The sequence below is a fragment of the Bufo bufo genome, chromosome 11 (genome assembly GCF_905171765.1).
Source record: "Bufo bufo chromosome 11, aBufBuf1.1, whole genome shotgun sequence".
Lineage (NCBI taxonomy): Eukaryota > Metazoa > Chordata > Amphibia > Anura > Bufonidae > Bufo > Bufo bufo.
This window is the reverse complement of record NC_053399.1, coordinates 22,204,253-22,229,258: the sequence shown is the minus strand read 5'-3', so window position 1 is coordinate 22,229,258 and position 25,006 is coordinate 22,204,253. Positions and strand designations below refer to the sequence as shown.

The 25,006-nt window shown below is 46.4% G+C and overlaps 1 protein-coding gene and 1 long non-coding RNA gene across 3 annotated transcripts in view; one reads left to right on the top strand and one right to left on the bottom strand.

Annotated features, from left to right (window-relative positions):
• Positions 1–25,006, top strand: part of LOC120981870 — a 30,917-nt gene that overhangs the window by 5,040 nt on the left and 871 nt on the right. For both annotated transcript variants that reach the window (XR_005774801.1, XR_005774802.1), the window contains exons 2-3: positions 863–994; positions 23,373–23,447. This is a non-coding gene — a long non-coding RNA (uncharacterized LOC120981870). The remainder of the gene's footprint in view (positions 1–862; positions 995–23,372; positions 23,448–25,006) is intronic.
• The window catches only part of TOGARAM1 (TOG array regulator of axonemal microtubules 1), a 60,425-nt gene continuing 58,291 nt past the window's right edge, over positions 22,873–25,006 (bottom strand). The window contains exon 18 of the mRNA XM_040411645.1: positions 22,873–23,325. Within this exon, the coding sequence (XP_040267579.1) occupies positions 23,298–23,325 (28 nt within the window). The 3' untranslated portion in view covers positions 22,873–23,297. The remainder of the gene's footprint in view (positions 23,326–25,006) is intronic.

The window sequence follows — 25,006 nt, the reverse complement described above, 5'->3', positions numbered from 1 at the left end:
CAAGAACATATCATTCACACGAAAGTCGTGCTTAGCTCTTTTTTTTTTTTTCATTTACGTTCCGTTTTTTGCTTTACCTATAAGGACTGTATACGGAACCACTCATTTCAATGGATCCGCAAAAAAAAAAAAAAAAAGTTACTCCACACGGACGTCTTCCGTATTTTTTTGTGGATCAGTTTTTTGCGCACCGTAAAATTACTGAAAAAGCCATACGGTCATGTGCAGAAGGCCATATGGAGATCTTTCCACCCTGAAGGAAGAGAATACACACATTTTTCCCACGCACACTCCTCCTGGTCTAGGATAGACAACCTCCTACTATCGCCCCTACTAGCGTCCCGCACCTTAACAACCAACATTGGAGATATGGTAATATCAGACCCCGGCCCCTCTAACATTAAGCCTACAAGGGGAACAGATTATACATGGCGATTCCCAACTCGGATGTACGAGGACGAAAGCTTCCGTTCCAAACTAAAAGAATGGTGGCAAGAGTTCTTAACTAAACCACGCCACAACTACAGATCCCCATCTTTTATGGGAGACAGGGAAAGTAGTAATCGGGGGGCGATTGATCTCTCACATGGCACATAGGAAAAGGTACATGTACAGCGACTGTGCTGAATGGGTTAATGGAGTTGAGCCTGTTGAAGCTGGAAAATCCTCAGATCAGTTAGGCGCAGTGGACTATTATTTTGGTGCTTTTGCATCATAAAGGTCAAAAATGTGATGCGATGTGCCATATCTTGGTGCACTTTATGACAAGGTCTAGGTGCAAACCTTGCCATTATTTTCTCTTCTGTTGCCTCGGCTTTCTTTAACAATTTGATTTCTTGTATATTCTCTGTGTCTTCCATAGGCTTCACCAACATGGAGGCTGCACCTACAGAGACCACAGACGCAGGAGACGCACAAAGGGAACCAAGCTGCACTCCATTCAACCATATTCATTGTAACTAGTGTGATGCAGAGCTCCCTCTAGTGGAAAAAGGTAAAAGTGCATGCATTATTATATAGTCCAATATACAAGGATATAGCACTCTCCAAAATCAAATTTACTAAATTTAATGGTGGCGTAAGCTTAGCCCGGTTGTCTAGACCTGCAGCAGATTTATCCCAGGGGCTCAGGCTGGAGGATGAATGTTCTGCAGGGATAGACACTTTTCACTGTCTCTATATCGACTATTGGTTGGGTTACTTTGAGACAGAATTTTACCCCAGAATTGTGGCGGTAAATGTTGCACGTTAGGCCACGTCCTTTTCTGCAAAGCTTCTCCATGGGGATAGACACGGATAACTTCTCTGAACCTAAAATGTGCCAAATTGCACCACATTTTGGAGCAATTTATGGCAGAATCTAAGTGCACTCACATTAAGGGCCCATTCACACGTCCATATGTGTTTTGCGGATCTGCAAAACACAGACACCGGCAATGTGTGTTCTGCATTTTGCGGATTGCACATTGCCGGCACTCTCATAGAAAATACCTTTTCTTGTCCGCAATTGCAGACAAGAATAGGACATGTTCTATTTTTTTTTTTTTAGGATCCGCAAATGCGGATGCGGACAGCACATTCCGGCCCCATTGAAAATGAATGGGTCCGCACCTGTTCCGCAAAATTGCGGAACGGATGCGGACCCATTTTTCGGACGTGTGAATGGACCCTAATACAGTTGACTGTGTGATGGATGCAAGTTACCGTGATCAATCCTCCAAAAAATAAATTTGAGTGCCGAAGGTTGCTGACTCCTGGAGGAGAGATGCAAGTGACCCTGCAACCATTGCAAAAACTAAAAAACAAAAACCCATCTATGCTGCATGGTCTTTTGCAACTTATACTCTATGGCAGGAGGGATAGCAACCTTCGGCACTTCAGCTGTGGTGAAACTACAACTCCCAGCATGCACACTTGCTTGGCTGTTCTCTGAACTCCCAAAGAAGTGAATGGAGCATGCTGAGAGTTGTAGTTTCATCACAGCTGGAGTGTCGGAGGTTGCTGATCTCTGCTGTATAGGGTAACATTGGGGTTGTATCTGTTCAGAGACTGGAGGGCAGTGCCATACGGCGATGGAGTTCACGCATATGGCAGACGTGTACAAAGTGGAGTCACAGAGACTCTGTAATGTGGAGCTGTATGCGGGCACTCTGATGGTCAGTGCAATGTATACGGAGAGGCAATCCTTCTATTGGATGCCATATTGGATTTTATTCCGATATACAGGGAGTGCAGAATTATTAGGCAAGTTGTATTTTTGAGGATTCATTTTATTATTGAACAACAACCATGTTCTCAATGAACCCAAAAAACTCATTAATATCAAAGCTGAATATTTTTGGAAGTAGTTTTTAGTTTGTTTTTAGTTTTAGCTATTTTAGGGGGATATCTGTGTGTGCAGGTGACTATTACTGTGCATAATTATTAGGCAACTTAACAAAAAACTAATATATACCCATTTCAATTATTTATTTTTACCAGTGAAACCAATATAACATCTCAACATTCACAAATATACATTTCTGACATTCAAAAACAAAACAAAAACAAATCAGTGACCAATATAGCCACCTTTCTTTGCAAGGACACTCAAAAGCCTGCCATCCATGGATTCTGTCAGTGTTTTGATCTGTTCACCATCAACATTGCGTGCAGCAGCAACCACAGCCTCCCAGACACTGTTCAGAGAGGTGTACTGTTTTCCCTCCTTGTAAATCTCACATTTGATGATGGACCACAGGTTCTCAATGGGGTTCAGATCAGGTGAACAAGGAGGCCATGTCATTAGATTTTCTTCTTTTATACCCTTTCTTGCCAGCCACGCTGTGGAGTACTTGGACGCGTGTGATGGAGCATTGTCCTGCATGAAAATCATGTTTTTCTTGAAGGATGCAGACTTCTTCCTGTACCACTGCTTGAAGAAGGTGTCTTCCAGAAACTGGCAGTAGGACTGGGAGTTGAGCTTGACTCCATCCTCAACCCGAAAAGGCCCCACAAGCTCATCTTTGATGATACCAGCCCAAACCAGTACTCCACCTCCACCTTGCTGGCGTCTGAGTCGGACTGGAGCTCTCTGCCCTTTACCAATCCAGCCACGGGCCCATCAAGACTCACTCTCATTTCATCAGTCCATAAAACCTTAGAAAAATCAGTCTTGAGATATTTCTTGGCCCAGTCTTGACGTTTCAGCTTGTGTGTCTTGTTTAGTGGTGGTCGTCTTTCAGCCTTTCTTGCCTTGGCCATGTCTCTGAGTATTGCATACCTTGTGCTTTTGGGCACTCCAGTGATGTTGCAGCTCTGAAATATGGCCAAACTGGTGGCAAGTGGCATCTTGGCAGCTGCACGCTTGACTTTTCTCAGTTCATGGGCAGTTATTTTGCGCCTTGGTTTTTCCACACGCTTCTTGCGACCCTGTTGACTATTTTGAATGAAACGCTTGATTGTTCGATGATCACGCTTCAGAAGCTTTGCAATTTTAAGAGTGCTGCATCCCTCTGCAAGATATCTCACTATTTTTGACTTTTCTGAGCCTGTCAAGTCCTTCTTTTGACCCATTTTGCCAAAGGAAAGGAAGTTGCCTAATAATTATGCACACCTGATATAGGGTGTTGATGTCATTAGACCACACCCCTTCTCATTACAGAGATGCACATCACCTAATATGCTTAATTGGTAGTAGGCTTTCGAGCCTATACAGCTTGGAGTAAGACAACATGCATAAAGAGGATGATGTGGTCAAAATACTCATTTGCCTAATAATTCTGCACGCAGTGTACTTGGTGATTTATTTTTTTCGGTTTACTGACCATTGTATAAAATTTGACATACGGAGATATCGTATGAAAATATTGATTTCTCATCATCTGTCTCATTGGGGGACACAGGCTTTTGACCATGGGTATAGCTGTTGCCGCTAGGAGGCGGACACTAAGCACACAAAAGAGGCCTGAGAAGATCTGACAGACTTGCTGCACGTGAGTCTATCTGACAGACTGTTCGGTTTCTCTTTGTTGTGGTTTTGGGCAGGATCCCACCACCCCACAGGTTCTGCTCATTAGCTATTTAGTGGTGCTATTTATACCCGCCTCTCACTATAGCCCTTGCGGTTTATATTTGCCTCTGGAGTTCTCAGCTGGTGTTTGGTGGATCTCCTGCTCCCGGTCCGTCTTAAGCTAAGTCCTACTCCTTCCCTTTTGTTGTATGTTCTGGCTAGGCCTCAGGAAGACGCTGGTTCCTGCACCTTGCGCTAGGAATCGGTTGTCTTATCTCCAGCTCCCTAGCTGAGGGTTTGCTTCAGTTTCAGCTAGGCTTAGATTCCAGCACATGAGCACTTCCACCCTAAGGATTTGCTCATGTTGTCAGCAGTCAGGGAAAAACTCAGGGATTGTCAGGTGGTGACCGTTCACTGGCTTTGGGTCCTAGCCTGGTGTTTTGTTGTTTTTGTTGTATTTGGTTTGCTTCCCTACCGTGACATTATAAACCGCCCATACTTTCATTTTTTTCCCCTTGCTCTGTGCAAAATGGAAGCTGTTGATGCACTGGTGGATCGCATGCAAGAATTATCTTGGGAGGTAGTTGACCTCCGTAATTCTGTTGTACTGTGTCAGAGATTCCTGGGGTCTGGCTCCGCTGGTGGGAACCAGGCCAGCCTTGAACCTAAGGTCGCTCTCCCAGATAGGTTTTCTGGGGGAAGTGATAACTTTGTTCGGTTCAGGGAATCTTGTAGATTGATTTTCGTCTCCAGATGAGATCGGACATAGACGAAAATAGTCTGGGGATTATCATTTCTCTGCTAAAAGGTGATGCTCAGTCCTGGGCCTTTTCTCTGCCGATCGGTTCTCAGTTCCTCCAATCGGTGGATGAATTTTTCAGAGCCCTGGGCCTGATTTAGGATGATCCAGACCGGGTCTCTCTGGCTGAATCTAAGCTGCGTAGTTCGAGTCAGGGAGAACGTTCTGCTGAGTCATATTGTGCCAAATTTAGAAGATGGGCGACTGACTCGGAGTGGAATGATCCTGCACTCCGTAGTCAGTTCTGTCAGGGGCTGTCTGAGAGACTAAAAGACGCCCTTGCATTTCATGAAAACCCTGATTCTTTGGAGGCGGCCATGTCCCTAGCCGTACGGATTGATAGACACCTGAGGGAGAGGTGCAAGGTTCCCCTCAACCAGGATGCACTATCATGTGGGGAAATTGTTCCTCCTGTCCCTCGGGGCACAGTGACACTTGAACCAGTGCCTGGGGATGAACCTATGCAGTTAGGTCAGGTCTCTTCTGGTAATGGGAACTCTAGAGGTCAGAGAAGATTCTGTTTCTTCTGTTGTAAAGAAGGACATTTCATTAATGTCCTTTTAGGAAGCTTCAAAGTGAAAAAAAAAAAAGGGGGTTCTTTACAATAAAACAAGTTCCATTACCCTTCGTAGCGTTAATGGGGAGTCAGAAAAGGTATATTTGTATTCTACCTGCAGTACCCGATTTCTCCTGCCTGCCATGGTGGCGCTAGACTCTGAAAATATTGAGTTAGAAGTATTTGTGGACAGTGGTGCAGGGGTTAACCTTGTTGATTATCAATTTGTTCAGAGTCATGGTTTTATAACAAGCGCATTAAGCAAAGGGCTTTCAGTGTTTGCTATTGATTCCGCTCCTCTCTCGCAAAAGTATCTAACTCATATTGTGCAGGATATTCATTTGAGGGTAGGTGATTCTTATGTTGAGTCCATTTCTTGTTTTGTTCTGGAAGATTTGCCTGCTCCTCTGGTACTGGGTTTACCATGGTTGATCAAACATTACCCTACCATTGATTGGCAAACTAGACAAATCCGTAATTGGAGTGATTTTTTTCTCGGCGCATCTACAGTATTTCTGTGGTTTCCACTAAGGTGTTACCTTTGTTTCTTTCTGATTTTGCTGACGTTTTCTCTGAGGGTGGAGATCAGGAGTTACCCCCTCACCGAGAGTATGATTGTTCAATCAATCTTCTTCCTGGAGCTAAATTGCCAAAATCTTGGCTATATAATCTTTCCCAACCTGAAAGAGTAGCTATACGGGAGTATATTGCCGAGAGTTTGTCAAAAGGGCATATTAGGCCATCTATATCACCTATGGCAGCTGGCTTTTTCTTTTTTTAACAAAAAAGACGGGCCCTTAGACCATGTCTAGATTTCCGGGAACTGAATCTCATTACTGTCAGTGATCCTTATCCTCTTCCCTTGATCCCGGATTTATTTGACCAGATTGTCAGAGCCAAGGTGTTTTCTAAGTTGCATCTTATTTCCTGGAGATTCTGGTGGCCAGGTTTGTGTAAATGTGTTGAGGGCTATGTAGCAGCTTGTGAGACCTGTGCATGTGCTAAGGTGGCTCACACTCTGCCTTCAGGATCTCTTCTTCCTTTGTCCATCCCGTCTCATCCTTGGACGCATTTGTCCATGGACTTAATCACTGATTTACCGAGTTCCTCTAGGAAAACTGTGATTTTGGTGGTGGTGGTGGACCGCTTCAGTAAGATGGCCCACTTTGTACCATTGTCGAGTCTTCCTAATGCTAAAACTCTCACTCAGGTGTTTGTTGATAACATTGTGAAATTACACGACATCCCTTCTGATGTGGTGTCTGATAGGACGACGCAATTTGTTTCCAGGTTTTGGAAGGCGTTTTGTACTTGTCTGGGTATTCAGTTGTCTTTCTCTTCGGCTTTCCATCCTCAGTCAAATGGACAAACTGAGCGCACTAACCAGAACCTGGAGACCTATTTGAGGTGTTTTGTCGCCGAGAATCAGGAAGAGTGGTCTTGGCTGAGTTTGCCTTGAATAACAGTAGACAGAAGTCCACTGATAAGTCACCATTTTTTGGCGCATATGGTTTTCACCCTCAGTTTGGTACATTTTCTGGGACTGAATCTTCTGGTATACCTGAAGAGGAGATATTCTTTTCTTGATGTGGTGAGTGGCTTATTACGCTTTGGCCAAAATGTACACCAATGCCTCATTCAACATCCAGCATAGAGGCAGGGCAGAGTGCTGGTTGCAGAGTGCTATTGCATTTGTGTTTTTGCAATTGTATGTGTATTTCGCCATAGCGATGTGCACCTGCATACAGGGTTGTGCTGACTGAACCCCCCACATTTATTATTTTCTTCGTTGTCTTCTATCTGGCGGAAGATTCAAACTAATTTGAAAAAAAAAAGGGGGAAAGATATAAACGGATGGCTGACAAGAGATGTATGACTGGTCCGGACATGTGTGTGGGTGATTTAGTCTGATTGTCCACTAAGAACATTAAGTTGAAAGTGCCTTCTTGGAAGTTGGGCCCAAGATTTATTGGTCCTTACAAAATCTCGGCCATTGTTAATCCGGTTGCATTTCGTCTGGAACTTCCGTAGTCCTGGAAGATCCATAATGTATTTCACAGGTCTTTGTGGAAGAAGTATGTTGAACCTGCTGAACCATCTCCTTTGCCTCCTCCTCCTATCTTGGTAGATGGTAATCTGAAATTTCAGATCTCCAGAATACTTAACTCGTGCGTTCTTCGTGGCTTCCTTCAGTACCTTGTACATTGGAGGGGATACGGCCCTGAGGAAAGAATGTGGGTTCCGGTGACTGATGTCAATGCTAGTCGCCTTGTGAAGGCCTTTCACAGGGCACACCCGGATAAGGTTGGTCCTGGGTGCCGGAGGTCACCCGTAGAAGGGGGGGGGGGGGGGGGTGGGTGGGTAGGGTACTGTCACGCCCTGCCCTGTGAGAGGCCTGAGAAGATCTGACAGACTTGCTACATGTGAGTCTAGCTTACAGATTGTTGTGTTTCTCTTTGTTGTGGTTTTGGGCAGGATCCCACCTCCTCACAGGTTCTGCTCATTAGCTATTTAGTGGTGATATTTATAGCCGCCTCTCAATATAGCCCTTGCGGTTTATATTTGCTTCTGAAGTTCTCAGCTGGTGTTTGGTGGATCTCCTGTGCGCCCTATTCATGCAGGGTCCCCTCCATGGCTTATTGTCCCTGGCCCGTATCTGAGATGGCCGGGGATGCCGGCGTGGTTTCGGCGAGCATGGGGGCGTGGTCTGAGGATGGACGGGCGCTGGAGCCAGCATCAGTTGGGGGGGAAGGGGGGCGGCTTGTGTTCGTCCCGCCCTCACGTCAGCGGCAGAGCAGTGGAAGAGTGGGCTCCGCCCACTTCCAGATTTTTAAAGCTCCTGGCGGGAAATGAGGGTCTGACTGGCGTTTGGAGGGACATAGGCTGGGTAAGTGTTGTTTGGCCCTTCTTGCAGGGCCTAACCTTCCCATTTGCCTCATTGGGGTGACAGGGGTGTCATTATGTCTAAAGCCAGGCCCCAGGTCCCAAAGCAGGCGGTCCCTTTGGTACGTCATTTTGCCTGTGCATCATGTCGCGCAAAATTTCCATTCCCTCAGTCAGACTCCCTCTGCTTTGCTTGTGCTGCGCTGCCATTAAGTGGCTCGGTTCCGGACCCATTGCTTCCCGCGTCCCAACCTACGGAAGAACCGGAATGGGCGCGTTCCCTGAGTAGGGTGGTACAGAATGTCTCCAATACCAACAAAGCTATTGTGGATATATTGGGGCGTTTGTCGGCAAGGCAGTCCTCTCACCGGTCCGACTCTGGGGATCATCGGGCTCGTGCCCATCGCGGCCACCCCACAAAACAGGCCAGAACTTCCTCCCCCAAAAGAGGTTCTGTGTCTCCAGTGTCTTCGGCCTCTCCTCCTCCTGCTAGAGAGTCTCACTCCGACATGTCCTCCGCTGAAGAGGCATGTTTTGAGGAGAGAAGGTCAGATGAGGATGTTGTCTTTCCGGAGGGTCAGTCGCCCAAACTATCCTCCATGGTGGACAATTTAATTACGGCAGTTATTGAGACGTTGCAGGTTGAGGATCCAGCTCCGTAATCTGCCAGCGCGGGTTTTTCCTTTTAGAAGATCCAGTCGCTCGCACATGTGTTTCCCCAGCCACCAGGAGTTTGATTCCTCTCTATCCAAGGAGTGTAATTTCCCTGATGGACAATTTCCCTGATGGACAAATTCCTTGAAATTCCTTTATCCTTTTCCGGAGGATTGGCCTAAGAAATGGTCGGCTCCACCTATAGTGGACCCGCCAGTTTCCCGCTTGGCCAAACATACTACCTTGCCAATGGCAGATGGGGCTTTCTCTTTCAAAGATAAGAAGCTGGAAGCGTTTGCAAAATCTGCCTTTGAAGCAGTGGGCACAGCACTGCAGCCGGTGTTGCCTCCACATGGGGGAGCAAGGCTATGGGGGAGTGGGCAAGTAATTTACGTCAGGGTCTCGACTCGGGAGTCCCCTCGGGGGAACTTGCAGATGTGGCCCTGCAGCTCTCGCATGCCAGTGCATATATTTGTGAAGCATCTTTGGATGCGACCAGGTTTATGGCTCGCTCGTCAGCCCTATTGGTGGCTATCTGCCGTACCCTATGGCTCTCATGCTGGGCGGCAGATAATGCTTCAAAAGCGAACCCTGACAGCCCTCCCCTTTACCGGCGGCAGACTTTTTGGTAAGTGCCTGGATGAGATCATTTTGGACGCTACAGGTGGTAAGAGCATCCGTTTACCACAGAACAGGGGGCGGTCTAATAAGTCAAAAAAGCGGAATCCGGCCCCAAGGGAGTGTCCGATAAGTCAGCCGCAGGCCAGAAGCGCAAGCCTTTCTTTAAGCCACAGCCTTCCTGGCATTCCTGTCAACAGGTCTCTAAGTCCTTTAACCCTAAGAGCTCCGCTGCATGACGGGTGGCTCCCGGCGCATTCCATTCGGGTGGGCGGCCGGCTTCATGTTTGGCTGGCTCACATCTCAGATGCATGGGTGAGAGAGGTCATTGCAGAGGGCTACAAGCTGGACTTCAAGTCCTCCCCTTCGTCCTGTTTTTTTTCGATCGTCACCTCCGGCCTCTCCCGCAGATTCATTTTTTCTGGTAATTCACACTCTGCGGCTGCAGCAGCAAGGTGTGATTGTTCCGGTTCCTGCGCAAGACCGTTTTCAGGGGTTTTATTCCAATCTCTTTGTGGTTCCCAAAAAAGAGCGGACGGTCCGTCCCGGTCTGGACCTCAAGGCGCGCAATCGTTTCCTTTGCAGATTCCGGGTGGAGTAACTGAGGTCGGTTATTGTGTCCATGGAATCGGGGGAGTACCTGTCCTCAATAGACATCAAGGACGCTTATCTTCACGTGCCCATATGCGTCAGTCATCAGAGATTTCTCCGGTTCGCAGTGGGTCCATTTTACTACCAGTTTGTAGCCCTCCAGTTCAGCCTGGCCATGGCTCCCAGGGTATTTACAAAGGTTCTGGCAGCAGTCATGGCCCTGCTCCATGTCAGGGGGATCGTGGCGATCCCGTACTAAGACGATATTCTGGTGAAGGGTCCGTTGTTCCAGGGGACGGCAGATAGCTTGAACATTGTTCTAGACACCCTGGAGCGCTTCGGATGGATCCTGAACAGGCAGAAGTCTTGTCTTTATCCATTGCAGCGGTTGACTTATCTGGGCATGGTACTGGACACTTGTCAGGCCAAGGTGTTCTTGCCTGCAGAAAAACTATCCGCTCTTCATCTGCAGATTCTTCCCTATGCTCAATTCCCTACCAGAACGTTTCAGCGAGCCATTTTGTCCAGCTGGGATCGCTCACCAGCCTTCTTGGATCGGCCAATGCGTCTCCTTGCCCCAGTGCGCCTTCAGATGGTGGATGGTCACTCTGCGACATTGGGCCGACCATCTCAGGGGTTGTCCGGTGCGGATGCAGTCCGACAACTCCATGGCGGTGGCATACATCAATCACCAGGGCGGCACCCAGAGCCCGGCAGTCATGGTGCCGATCCTCAGCTGGGTGGAGAAACATGTTCTGTCACTGTCGGCAGTCCACAACTGGATCGCGGACTTTCTCAGCAGGGAACGTCTCGATCCCAGCGAGTGGGCTCTTCACCCGCAGGTCTTTCGGGACATCTGCCAGAGGTGGGGTCAGCCGGATGTGGTTCTCATGGCCTCACGCTTCAACAAGGTCGAGGACTTTGTTGCGTGGGCAAGGGACCCCATGGCCCTGGCATTCAATGCGCTGGTGATGCCGTGGAGTCGGTTCACGTTTCCATTCGTGTTCCTGCCTCTTACTCTTATTCCACGTCTTCTCCGGAAGATCAGGTCCGAGGGACTGCCTGTCATTCTCATGGCCCCAGATTGGCCGCACAGGGTGTGGCATGCGTTTTTTTGATAGTAGCTCCATCCCCTGAAGAAGCCACATCTAGTGGTGAAACATGTTGGGGGAGCTCTTGTGCTAGTTTTTAGATTAGGAGTAGGTAGGACCAAGTGTTGCAGCACGGAGTAACTGCAGACTCGATCGTGCTTGAAAACCAGTGGCTGAGAATTGCACAAAAGGAAAATCACTGGATATTCCAGAGACTTAGGGTGAATGAATAAGTGCATTCTTAGCATTATGCTCACCTAGGCAAAGTAAAACTATTGCTGACAAAAAGGAAAAAGTGGGACAAACGGATGCTATGGGGTTGATTATATGGGTGAAGTAACCCCTATCCCAGCCACTAGTGCCCTACCACACCTAGAATTTTAAACTATTCTTTGTTCTCCCGTTATGTTATTTTTCTAATAAATAAAATGAAATAAATGTTAAGTTTTATACTGACCAGAAACGGGAGTTTACTAGTCTAGGCAACTAGGCTATTTGAATTAAATTATAAGTTGAGTATCCCGGGTCTAAAGGGTCTTTGAAAATTATGGCACGCGTCCCTAGTCACCCTTCTCGGCGATGAACCTTGGCATCTTCCGCTCCGGGAGAATCTGCTGTCACAGGGGCCGATCTTCCACCCGAATTTAGGGTCGCTACATTTAACAGTATGGCTGTTGAAGCCGCCGTAATGAAAGCTCGTGGGTTTTCGGATGCAGTGGTCCAGACCATGATTCAGCCCAGGAAGCCGGCGTCTTCCAGAATCTACCACCGGACCTGGAAGTCCTACTTTACTTGGTGCGAGCGGCGACAGCTGTCCCCCATTTGTTTTTCTTTGTCACGACTTTTGGCTTTCCTGCAGTCTGGCATGGACTGGGGGCTGGCTCTCAGCTCTCTCAAAGGGCAAGTGTCGGCTCTCTTCATTCTTTTTCAGCGAAATTTAGCTTTGCTTTCAGTGTTTCTGACTTTTCTGTAGGGGGTGGGGCATGCTGCGCCCCCTTTCCGTCGGATCCTTGGGATCTTAATCTAGTACTTAATGCTTTCCAATCTTCTCCGTTTGAGACTTTGCAGCAGGTGTCGCTGCGCTTCCTGTCTTTTAACCTCCTCAGGACCGCCGTACGCAGGATTGCGTCTTTGCGGCGGCCCTGCTCTTCTGGGTGGACGCGCCGGCGCGTCCTCTCGCGAGACGCGAGATTTCCTGTGAACGCGCGCTCACAGGCGCGCGCGCTCACAGGAACGGAAGGTAAGAGAGTTGATCTCCAGCCTGCCAGCGGCGATCGTTCGCTGGCAGGCTGGAGATGTGTTTTTTTTAACCCCTAACAGGTATATTAGACGCTGTTTTGATAACATCGTCTAATATACCTGCTACCTGGTCCTCTGGTGGTCCCCTTTGTTTGGATCGACCACCAGAGGACACAGGTAGCTCAGTAAAGTAGCACCAAGCACCACTACACTACACTACACCCCCCCCCGTCACTTATTAACCCCTTATTAGCCCCTGATCACCCCATATAGACTCCCTGATCACCCCCCTGTCATTGATTACCCCCCTGTCATTGATCAACCCCCTGTAAAGCTCCATTCAGATGTCCGCATGATTTTTACGGATGCACTGATAGATGGATCGGATCCGCAAAACGCATCCGGACGTCTGAATGAAGCCTTACAGGGGCATGATCAATGACTGTAGTTATCACCCCATATAGACTCCCTGATCACCCCCCTGTCATTGATTACCCCCCTGTAAAGCTCCATTCAGATGTCCGCATGATTTTTACGGATGCACTGATAGATGGATCGGATCCGCAAAACGCATCCGGACGTCTGAATGAAGCCTTACAGGGGCATGATCAATGACTGTGGTGATCACCCCATATAGACTCCCTGATCACCCCCCTGTCATTGATTACCCCCCTGTCATTGATTACCCCCCTGTAAAGCTCCATTCAGACGTCCGCATGATTTTTACGGATCCACTGATAGATGGATCGGATCCGCAAAACGCATCCGGACGTCTGAATGAAGCCTTACAGGGGCATGATCAATGACTGTGGTGATCACCCCATATAGACTCCCTGATCACCCCCCTGTCATTGATCACCCCCCTGTAAAGCTCCATTCAGATGTCCGCATGATTTTTACGGATGCACTGATAGATGGATCGGATCCGCAAAACGCATCCGGACGTCTGAATGAAGCCTTACAGGGGCATGATCAATGACTGTGGTGATCACCCCATATAGACTCCCTGATCACCCCCCTGTCATTGATTACCCCCCTGTCATTGATTACCCCCCTGTAAAGCTCCATTCAGATGTCCGCATGATTTTTACGGATGCACTGATAGATGGATCGGATCCGCAAAACGCATCCGGACGTCTGAATGAAGCCTTACACGGGCGTGATCAATGACTGTGGTTATCACCCCATATAGACTCCCTGATCACCCCCCCTGTCATTGATCACCCCCCCTGTCATTTATCACCACCCCTGTCATTGATCACCCTCTGTAAGGCTCCATTCAGAAATTTTTTTGGCCCAAGTTAGCGGAATTTTTATTTATTTTTCTTACAAAGTCTCATATTCCACTAACTTGTGTCAAAAAATAAAATCTCACATGAACTCACCATACCCCTCACGGAATCCAAATGCGTAAAATTTTTTAGACATGTATATTCCAGACTTCTTCTCACGCTTTAGGGCCCCTAGAATGCCAGGGCAGTATAAATACCCCACATGTGACCCCATTTCGGAAAGAAGACACCCCCAGGTATTCCGTGAGGGGCATATTGAGTCCATGAAAGATTGAAATTTTTGTCCCAAGTTAGCGGAACGGGAGACTTTGTGAGAAAAAAATAAAAAATATCAATTTCCGCTAACTTGTGCCAAAAAAAAAAAATTTCTATGAACTCGCCATGCCCCTCATTGAATACCTTGGGGTGTCTTCTTTCCAAAATGGGGTCACATGTGGGGTATTTATACTGCCCTGGCATTCTAGGGGCCCCAAAGCGTGAGAAGAAGTCTGGTATCCAAATGTCTAAAAATGCCCTCCTAAAAGGAATTTGGGCACCTTTGCGCATCTAGGCTGCAAAAAAGTGTCACACATCTGGTATCGCCGTACTCAGGAGAAGTTGGGGAATGTGTTTTGGGGTGTCATTTTACATATACCCATGCTGGGTGAGAGAAATATCTTGGTCAAATGCCAACTTTGTATAAAAAAATGGGAAAAGTTGTCTTTTGCCAAGATATTTCTCTCACCCAGCAAGGGTATATGTAAAATGACACCCCAAAACACATTCCCCAACTTCTCCTGAATACGGCGATACCACATGTGTGACACTTTTTTGCAGCCTAGGTGGGCAAAGGGGCCCATATTCCAAAGAGCACCTTTAGGATTTCACAGGTCATTTACCTACCTAACACACATTAGGGCCCCTGGAAAATGCCAGGGCAGTATAACTACCACACAAGTGACCCCATTTTGGAAAGAAGACACCCCAAGGTATTCCGTGAGGGGCATGGCGAGTTCCTAGAATTTTTTATTTTTTGTCACAAGTTAGTGGAAAATGCTGATTTTTTTTTTTTTTTTTTTTTTATATCTAGTCTCATATTCCACTAACTTGTGACAAAAAATAAAAACTTCCATGAACTCACTATGCCCATCAGCGAATACCTTGGGGTCTCTTCTTTCCAAAATGGGGTCACTTGTGGGGTAGTTATACTGCCCTGGCATTCTAGGGGCCCAAATGTGTGGTAAGGAGTTTGAAATCAAATTCAGTAAAAAATGACGAGTGAAATCCGAAAGGTGCTCTTTGGAATATGGGCCCCTTTGCCCACCTAGGCTGCAAAAAAGTGTCACACATCTGGTATTGCCGTACTCAGGAGAAGGTGGGGAATGTGTTTTGGGGTGTCATTTTACATATACCCCTGCTGGGTGAGAGAAATATCTTGGCAAACGACAACTTTTCCCATTTTTTTATACAAAGTTGGCATTTGACCAAGATATTTATCTCACCCAGCATGGGTATATGTAAAAAGACACCCCAAAACACATTCCTCAACTTCTCCTGAATACAGAGATACCAGATGTGTGACACTTTTTTGCAGCCTAGGTGGGCAAAGGGGCCCATATTCCAAAGAGCACCTTTCGGATTTCACAGGTCAATTTTTACAGAATTTGATTTCAAACTCCTTACCACACATTTGGGCCCCTAGAATGCCAGGGCAGTATAACTACCCCACAAGTGACCCCATTTTGGAAAGAAGAGACCCCAAGGTATTCGCTGATGGGCATAGTGAGTTCATGGAAGTTTTTATTTTTTGTCACAAGTTAGTGGAATATGAGACTTTGTATGAAAAAAAAAATAAAAAAAAAAATCATCATTTTCCACTAACTTGTGACAAAAAATAAAAAATTCTAGGAACTCGCCATGCCCCTCACGGAATACCTTGGGGTGTCTTCTTTCCAAAATGGGGTCACTTGTGGGGTAGTTATACTGCCCTGGCATTCTAGGGGCCCAAATGTGTGGTAAGGAGTTTGAAATCAAATTCAGTAAAAAATGACGAGTGAAATCCGAAAGGTGCTCTTTGGAATATGGGCCCCTTTGCCCACCTAGGCTGCAAAAAAGTGTCACACATCTGGTATCTCCGTACTCAGGAGAAGGTGGGGAATGTGTTTTGGGGTGTCATTTTATATATACCCATGCTGGGTGAGAGAAATATCTTGGCAAAAGACAACTTTTCCCATTTTTTTATACAAAGTTGTCATTTGACCAAGATATTTATCTCACCCAGCATGGGTATATGTAAAAAGACACCCCAAAACACATTCCCCAACTTCTCCTGAGTACGGGGATACCAGATGTGTGACACTTTTTTGCAGCCTAGGTGGGCAAAGGGGCCCATATTCCAAAGAGCACCTTTCGGATTTCACAGGTCATTTTTTACTGAATTTGATTTCAAACTCCTTACCACACATTTGGGCCCCTAGAATGCCAGGGCAGTATAACTACCCCACAAGTGACCCCATTTTGGAAAGAAGAGACCCCAAGGTATTCGCTGATGGGCATAGTGAGTTCATAGAACTTTTTATTTTTTGTCACAAGTTAGTGGAATATGAGACTTTGTAAGAAAAAAAAAAAAATCATCATTTTCCGCTAACTTGTGACAAAAAATAAAAAGTTCTATGAACTCACTATGCCCATCAGCGAATACCTTAGGGTGTGTACTTTCAGAAATGGGGTCATTTGTGGGGTGTTTGTATTGTCTGGGCATTGTAGAACCTCAGGAAACATGACAGGTGCTCAGAAAGTCAGAGCTGCTTCAAAAAGCGGAAATTCACATTTTTGTACCATAGTTTGTAAACGCTATAACTTTTACCCAAACCATTTTTTTTCTACCCAAACATTTTTTTTTTATCAAAGACATGTAGAACTATAAATTTAGAGCAAAATTTCTATATGGATGTCGTTTTTTTTGCAAAATTTTACAACTGAAAGTGAAAAATGTCATTTTTTTGCAAAAAAATCGTTAAATTTCGATTAATAACAAAAAAAGTAAAAATGTCAGCAGCAATGAAATACCACCAAATGAAAGCTCTATTAGTGAGAAGAAAAGAAGGTAAAATTCATTTGGGTGGTAAGTTGCATGACCGAGCAATAAACGGTGAAAGTAGTGTAGGTCAGAAGTGTAAAAAGTGGCCTGGTCTTTCAGGGTGTTTAAGCACTGGGGGCTGAGGTGGTTAAGGTGGCTTTTTTGGTTGCAATTACTTCTATCTGTAGAGTGTCGGAACTCGCGGCTCTGTCATGTCGGTCGCCCTTCCTGATCCTCCATCAGGATAAGGTGGTCCTTTGCCCTGTACAGTCCTTCCTGCCTAAGGTGGTGTCGACATTCCATCTAAATGAGATTATTCTTCCTTCATTTTGTCCGGACCCATCTCATCCTCGAGAACAGTCACTCCATACTCTGGATCTGGTGCGTGCAGTGTGTATCTGTCCCAGACGGCATCTTTCAGGCGGACGGATTCCCTGTTCGTGATTCCAGAGGGGCCGAGACGAGGGCTGGCAGCGTCAGACTTCCATTTCCAGATGGATTTGTTTGGTTATTGTGGAAGTGTACCGTGTTAAGGACCGGGCCCCACCCTTCCGGGTGTCTGCTCATTTGGCTGGGGTAGTGGGGGCCTCTTGGGCAATGCATAACGGGGCTTTGGCCCTTCAGGTCGCCGGCTTGCACACCTGGTCGTCTTTGTAAAACTTGGAAAAATTATGCAGAGTGCACACCTTTGCATCGTCTGATGCTTCTTTGGGGCGTGGAGTTTTGCAGACAGCGGTTCTCTGATTGGCGGGGGGGTTAAAGTTAAGCCCACCCTCAGGGACTGCTCCGAAACGCCCCATGGTCCAGGCCTGTGTCCCCCAATGACACGGATGAGAAAACCTAGATTTTTGTACTCACTGTAAAATTTGTTTCTCTTCCGTTCATTGGGGGACACAGCTCCCACCCAGTTTTTTGTTTATGGGCCTTTTCGGGCCTGTGTGGTTCCGGGTTTGCACATAATGTGATTTTCTTATGTCTGACTTCTACTGCTTTTGCACTAAACTGATTAGCTTGGTCCCTGCAGGAAGGGCTATAGCTGAAGAGGAAAGAGCTTACACTTTGTGTGCTTAGTGTCGCCTCCTAGCGGCAAAAGATATACCCATGGTCAATGTCTGTCCCCCCCCCAATGAACGGGAGAGAAACAGATTTTATGGTAAGTACAAAAATCTAGTTTTCTATGTGTGCAGTATTAGGCTACCTTCATACCTCCAGTGTGAATACCGGCAGAGAACAGCCTCCCAGCGTTCACCGGATCCGGCACTGTCGGATGTAGACCGAATGTCCACCGTCCCCATTAAGTGTAACGGGATCCCGAGGAGTTCCGTATGCTATTCCGACATGCTGCGGTTTGTGTCCGGACGATTCTCCTTTTGTCTGCCGGAACAGCATGCTGGAGTGTCATACCGGAGGTGTGAAACTAGCCTTAGTCCAACTTGAATATTGTACGGACCTGTTATACAGTAGTAGGCACAAGGCCCCATAGACATCTTACCACCATGGTTGGCTTTACTTAAAAGAGTTACTCTTTAAAAGGGACGCTACCTAAATTCTCTTTCAGCTAATCTGAGGAATAAAGGGAGTACTACTTACCATTCCACCGTGCTGCCGGTTCCGTGATCTCGGCTGTGCTCCCATTTCTTCCTGTTCAGCTGCATAATGTACATGCATCCGAATAGGAAGAGACAGGAGCACATCCGGGCAGGGTCTCGCTCCCCTTTACTAAAATTCACATTCCCGCCAATCTCCTTGTTGATGGACAAATGGGTCTTCCTAGACCTTTTTACTAATGATCTATCTGCTGGACAGGTCATCGGTATTTGATCGGTGAGGATTCGACACCCACTGTGCTTGGTGAGCAGAGAGAAGGCCATGGCACTACTGCGAGTGCCGGTGCCTTCTCAAACAGTGTCGGACCTCCACCGATCAGATACTAATGATCTATCCAGAGGATATATTAACAGCTGCTGTACCAGTTTTTATGGCATAGAAAAAGCTTTGAGGTTTTGCGCAAAAATGTGCGACTTTTTAACACCACACCGGCCAGTGTCCCAATGTACTTACCAATATTTATGCCAGAAAACTGGTGTAAATTAGATCTGAAATTTATGCCAGCTCCTTGCTGGGGCAGATTCCTGGACTTCCTGAGATGCCGCAACATAATAGGCATGCACTTCTTAAAATAATTTTAAAAAATCGTTGGCAAAAGATCCACCAAATTTCTTAAATCTTAATAAATTTTCCCCAGCAAGATTCCCATGAGTGCAATGGTGGTAGTGATTTCTTCCACACCTCCAAACCAGATTTTAAAGGGGTTGACTGACTGTAACTGATAACCTATCCTCTGGATAGGTCATCAGCATCTGATCAGCGAGGGTCCGACGCCCGGGACTGTTTGAGAAGGCCCCGGCTCTTCTGTGCCTTCTCACTGCTTACCCTAGGCAGGTAAGGTCATGACCATCGGTCACGTGGCCTAGGCAAATTCAGCCCCGTGACATCACTGGCCTAGGGTAAACAGGGAGAAGGCACAGTAGAGCGGGGGCCTTCTCAAACAGCTGATCGGCAGGGGTCCCGGGTATCGGACCCCCACTGATCAGATACCAATGACCTATCCAGAGTACAGGTCATCAGATAAACCCATTAACATGTCAAAAAATGTTCAAATTCAAGAACACCCTCCCCAAATAGAATAAAAAATAAAAACACTAAGAAAAGAGAGAGAGAGAGAGACCACCGACATCAAAAAATATTATTTATTAATATAGATCAATAAAAATAGATTGGTAAAACATACGAGTATAGTCTTCCCATTAAGATGGACGTGTGAGAGAAAACAACAAAAAAACAAATGTAAAAAAATAAATATAAAATACTTAAACACATGTAAAAATAATAATTGTAGGTAAAACATTCTGCGGTTCTAGGTGTGATGTCATGTCTCAGATGGTAGCGATGCAGGAGAAGCGGTGAAGCCACGATATCCAAACACTATTCAATACTCATAAATATACAGTATACACATACAGCACGACACCGTGGAGGACAGGAAGGCTTTCTGTACAGAAATCACATTCCTTCACTCTGCACCTCTGCTATGCGGTGGTGGTCTCCAACCTGTGGCCCCCCAGCTGTTAGAAAACTACCCCCCCCCCAAAGAAATCAAGGGTAATAGCAGAGGCACCCCCCCCCCTCCTTCCATTTATAGGAAAGAGCTCCAAATTCCCATCCGACCCAGTAGTGCAGGGATGGCCAACCTGCAGCTCTCCAGCTGTTGTAAAACTACAATTCCCACCATGTAGGCAGTTTTTGCATACTGGGAGTTGTAGTTTTGCAACAGCTTGAGAGAGCCCCAGGTTGGCCATCCCAGCCGTAGTGATTTGTCATTTAGACGGGTTTAATATTGATTACCTACCCTTAGGATAGATGATCACCTATCAAATTGTGTGGGTGTGTGGGTGGGGGGGGCGGGCGGGCGGGGGCCCTGTGTGACGATCAGCTGCTTGAAAAGACTATGGCGGCTCTGGTGAGTGCTGCAGCCCCCTGACAATTAGGTCATGTGCTCAATGATCTGACATTAGCCTCTTCAAACAGGTGATTGGTGGGGCTGCTGGAATTCAGACCCCCCCCCCCCCCCCAATCACATATTCCCATCCTGAGGAAGGGTCCTCAATATTTCAGGGGTTTTCAAGGTGTTTAAGTCTGTCTGCAGCCACCACTAGGTGGAGCTCACTGCATAGGGATTTACAGTACATGCGGGAGCTGTAATACTCCGTATGTTGTGAGCACCCCCTAGTGGTGGATGCAGGGGGAACAGTTCAGAAGGCATTGGCTCTATAGCAGTTCTTTTATCCGTCTCATAGGTTGTCAGCACATGTCGGGAGTTGTAGTCCTAACAGCTGGAGACCACGGATAAAAGCTTCCCAGTCTGTCTGGACAATCTGTACCATGCAATCAGTGCTGCAGCTACGGATTATTTCGGTAGGTTCTTAGTGGTGTAGCAGTCATGTGACATTGCACTCCCGCTTCTTACGGCAGGCAGGACAACATCCAGGCATGCTGGGAATTGTAGTATCTTAACAGCTGGAGAGCCACAGGTTGCAGACAACATCTATTATAACATTTTATTGTCTCTGTACCTTTTCTTTCTTTCTTTTTATCTGCAATGTTAAAGTGCCACTGCCAATGCATTACATTCCAATAATATTTACAATGGATTTAAAGGGGGCCTGTCACCGCAAAAAAATAAAAAAAATAAACCAATTTTATAAGGTTTTTCAGTGATGTACTTTCTGCACCATTTCTTTCAGGAACTTCCATATTGTTGAGGACTCCTATTTATGTATATTAAATGGCTTTTTTTCGGGAGTAAAATATTGATGACTTCCATCCTCAACACGGGATCATTAATATCAGATCTGTGGGGGTCCAGCTCCTGGCACCCCCAACGATCAGGTGTTTGAAGAGGCCGCCGGGCAATACCAAGCACAGCCACTATATGGCGCTGTGAGGAGGCTGCAGCACTGACCGGAGCGTCATGTCCTCTTCAAATAGCTGATCAGTGGGGGAGTCGGGACCCCCACCAATCAGATGATGTCCTACCCTGAAGATAGTTTATCAATATCAAACTTCAAGAAAACCCCTTTAAGAGTAAAATAGCAATGTTGTGTAATGTGACAGGTCCCCCTTTAAAAGATTAGTCGTACCAATAAATTCTGATATATTATCCATATAAAACTGCATTATATTACATACATGCTAAAAAGGGCCCCAGATGTGGGGCCCGGCTACATTGTACAATCGACTTTTTTTTATGAAAATATATTTGATCTCTGCTACAATAGCTCCGGCATCCTGTGTGGAATGGAAATAATCTATAATGGTCTGTAGTGAATGGGGATCCCATGTGAATGCAACGTAAAGGACCTTTCTAACTCTAGTGAATGGCGGATGGTGTATTCACAAGACACTGAAAAAGACAACCTCTATGACAGTAGACTGTCAGCGTGGGGGGGCAGGATCTGCTCCTACTGGGTAGTGGTCATGAATGGGAGCCGGGCTTCAGTACCACTCATGGGCACTACCCAGTGTATGGCGCTGTGCTATCTCGGTGCCACCAGTTCAAACAGCTCATCAGTGGGGGTTCCATGAGTCGGAGCCCCCCACTGATCTGATATTGAAGACCTACCCTAAGGATAGGTTATCAATATTGCACTATGGTTCTGCCAATACTGTATTACATTTTTAACAAAAAAAATGTAATAGTTGCACCACATCCATAAAAAAAAAAAAAAAAAAACTCTGGGCTATCGATACGATCAACTCTCTCTCATCAAAGGCAGCCCCTTTAGCGTCTATTCTTATGACTGTGCTGTGCCATTCCTCTATTATTCCTACCAGAGGTTATGAATAAATTGCTAGCAGTTTGCAATGAAAGTCCAAGATGGATATTACCAGTTGCAGTGTGTCCCTGCACGGTCTGACATTATCCAATCAGTGCTGCCAGTGTCAGACAGTGCAGGACACGCTCCCAAACTGGTGACACTCATTCATCTGGACCTTCATTGTAAACTGCTAGCCATTCATTCATAACTTTTAGCAGGGATTAAGGGGGAAGGCAAGTAGTTACTGAAATAGACGGTGACCAGGCTGGTACTCATACATAATGTCTTTTTTCCCCACCAAAAATGGGACCAAATTCCATCAGGGGACAAGTTTTCTTCCCTTCTCTGACTCCTTAAAATAGGGTGGCTCCTAATTAAAATGTTATCTCTGGCATTGCATGTAAATGGGCAGACTTAAAGAGGTTCTCCGGGCTTTTAATATTGATGACCTTAACCTCAGGATAGGTCAGCAATATAATATCGGCGGGGGGTCCAACACCTGGTACCCCCGCCGATCAGCTGTGTGAGGAGATGGCGCCCGCAGTGTGCACATGCCGTCTCTCTTCGTGCTCGCTACTGCTTGGCCACAGACATAGTAGCAGCAGGAAGAGAGACGCGGCACGTGCACACTGCGGGCGCCATCGCCTCATACAGCTGATCGGCGGGGGTGCCGGGTGTCAGACCACCGCCGATCTGATATTGATGACCTATCCTGAGGATAGGTCATCAATATCAAAAGTCCGGAGGACCCCTTTAAGTCTTGAAAGACAGCTCTAGATTTGACACAGTCACCGAGTGCAAAGAACTGGAAAGATACTTCTCACATTTCCAAGGCACAATGTAGGTGGATGTGGTATGAGAAGGATATTCTCTTTCCCGTCTCTAATAAACCATGATCAAAGAGGAGAAAAAAGCTGCCCCAGCCAAGTGGCTCCTGTATGAGAGATGCAGCCATACCTGACGAAGACTCACGATATCAAGTAGTAACAGGTCACTTCACAAAGGGGTTTAATACTCTTCTGGCTAGTGTCATTATAAAGGTTCCGAATATTAGTGTCTTTAATGCGCGGGACTTGCGGGGACGCATCTGTAGCCCTGGAGTGGCGATGTCCCCCTCAGACTGTGCAATTCAGTAATGGTCCATTCATTACGATCTCTGGTCTCTGTGCAACACGCTGTGAAGACAGGAAAACGCTGTTAATAATGGAATATTTTTTTACAGGTGATGTAACGCATCGTCCTGCAGAAGGGATCGGTCGCGGTGATTCTGTAAGATGCTACTGGGACTGGCACAGTGGTAAGTGTATGATAAGTGTGTTAGTCTATTAGTACATATGAGGAATATGATCATAATAAATGGAAGTCTGGAAATTGATTTAAAGGGGTTTTCTGAGCCCCAGCAGGTCCTGAAAAAGCCACCTTTAAGGGGTTGTACCAAGATTACAAGTTATCCACAGAATAGGAGGATAACTAACTGATCAATGGATGTCCGACTATTCAGATCCCCACCAAGAACAGGGGTCCCATTTACCCCCGATGTGATAGATCAAGCTTGCACTATGCCACTCCATTCATTCTCTATGGAACCAATGGAAATTGGTGAATGTTGTACTCTATCTCTGGCGGTTCCATAGAGAATAAATGGAGAGTCGGAGGCGCATGCCCGACCTAACAGTCCACGGTACTCACAATTGGTGAAGGGGGGGGGGGGGGGAGTTGCCACCGATCAGTTAGATATCCCCCATGGTTGGTACAACCCCTTATAATTCCACATAACGTGCCTGTAGAAGAAAGTTTGTAATATATCACCCCTTCTGAAATTGCATCACTTGTCCTTCTGGTCACTTGATGCTCCTCTTCTGAAAACCCAGCATCTACCGACGTCACATCCTTTATCAGGTTTCAGCCCTGGGTTATGGATGGGGCCATAACTATTCCTCCCTGGCGCATGCACAGAGTAGGTGGAATCAGGAGCTTCCACAGGTGCCAGGGAGAGGAAAAGTTGTGGTCTGGTCCACAGCAGAAGTGACATCCTGTCTATAATCCAGGGCAGGAACCTGGTAAAGGACGTGAACTCGGCAGAAGCTGGGCCTTTCCACACAAATCTGGAGGAGAAAGTGTCTGTGTAATTAAAGAGGACCCGTCACCGCCCATGACATGTCTGTTTTAATAACTATTTGCATTCCTCATGTAATAACACAACTGGGGCATCTATTCTTATGACTATGTTGTGCCATTCTTCTATTATTCCTGCTAGAAGTTTTATGGATGAAGGTATAGCTGCGTTTTACCAACAGGGGGTGTGACACTATCCAATCAGTGCTGCCAATGACAGACTGTGCATGGAGACCCCCCCCCACCTAGTAACACCCATCTGGACTTTTATCCATACACTTCTAGCAGGAATAAAAAAAAAGAACAGCACAACACAGAGTCATAAGAACAGATGCTCCAGAATTATTACATGGAGAATGCATGAAGCTTTTAAAAAACTGACCCGTCAGGAGAGGTGATGGATTCACAGGACACGCTGGATCCTGGAGAGCCCCTTTGACTCCATATAGGAAATAGTTCCCAACTATCTTACCTTGTTCAAAGGAGAAAGGGGGAGATAAGTAGCACCACCGCTTATTTCTACCTTCCCAAAAATCAAAGGACTAGGAGACACCTTCTGATATGATATTATAAAGGAATCGGCGCCAATGTCCTCATGATGAAGTGACAGCCCTCTGTTCAGTGACTGTATGCCACTCCTGTCATGGCTGACCAGACCCGTCAATCAGTAGCCTCCATTGAATAGCACCGTGTATGGCGTCAGTAACTAGCACATGAGAAATGCTAATCAGTGCAGTCTGT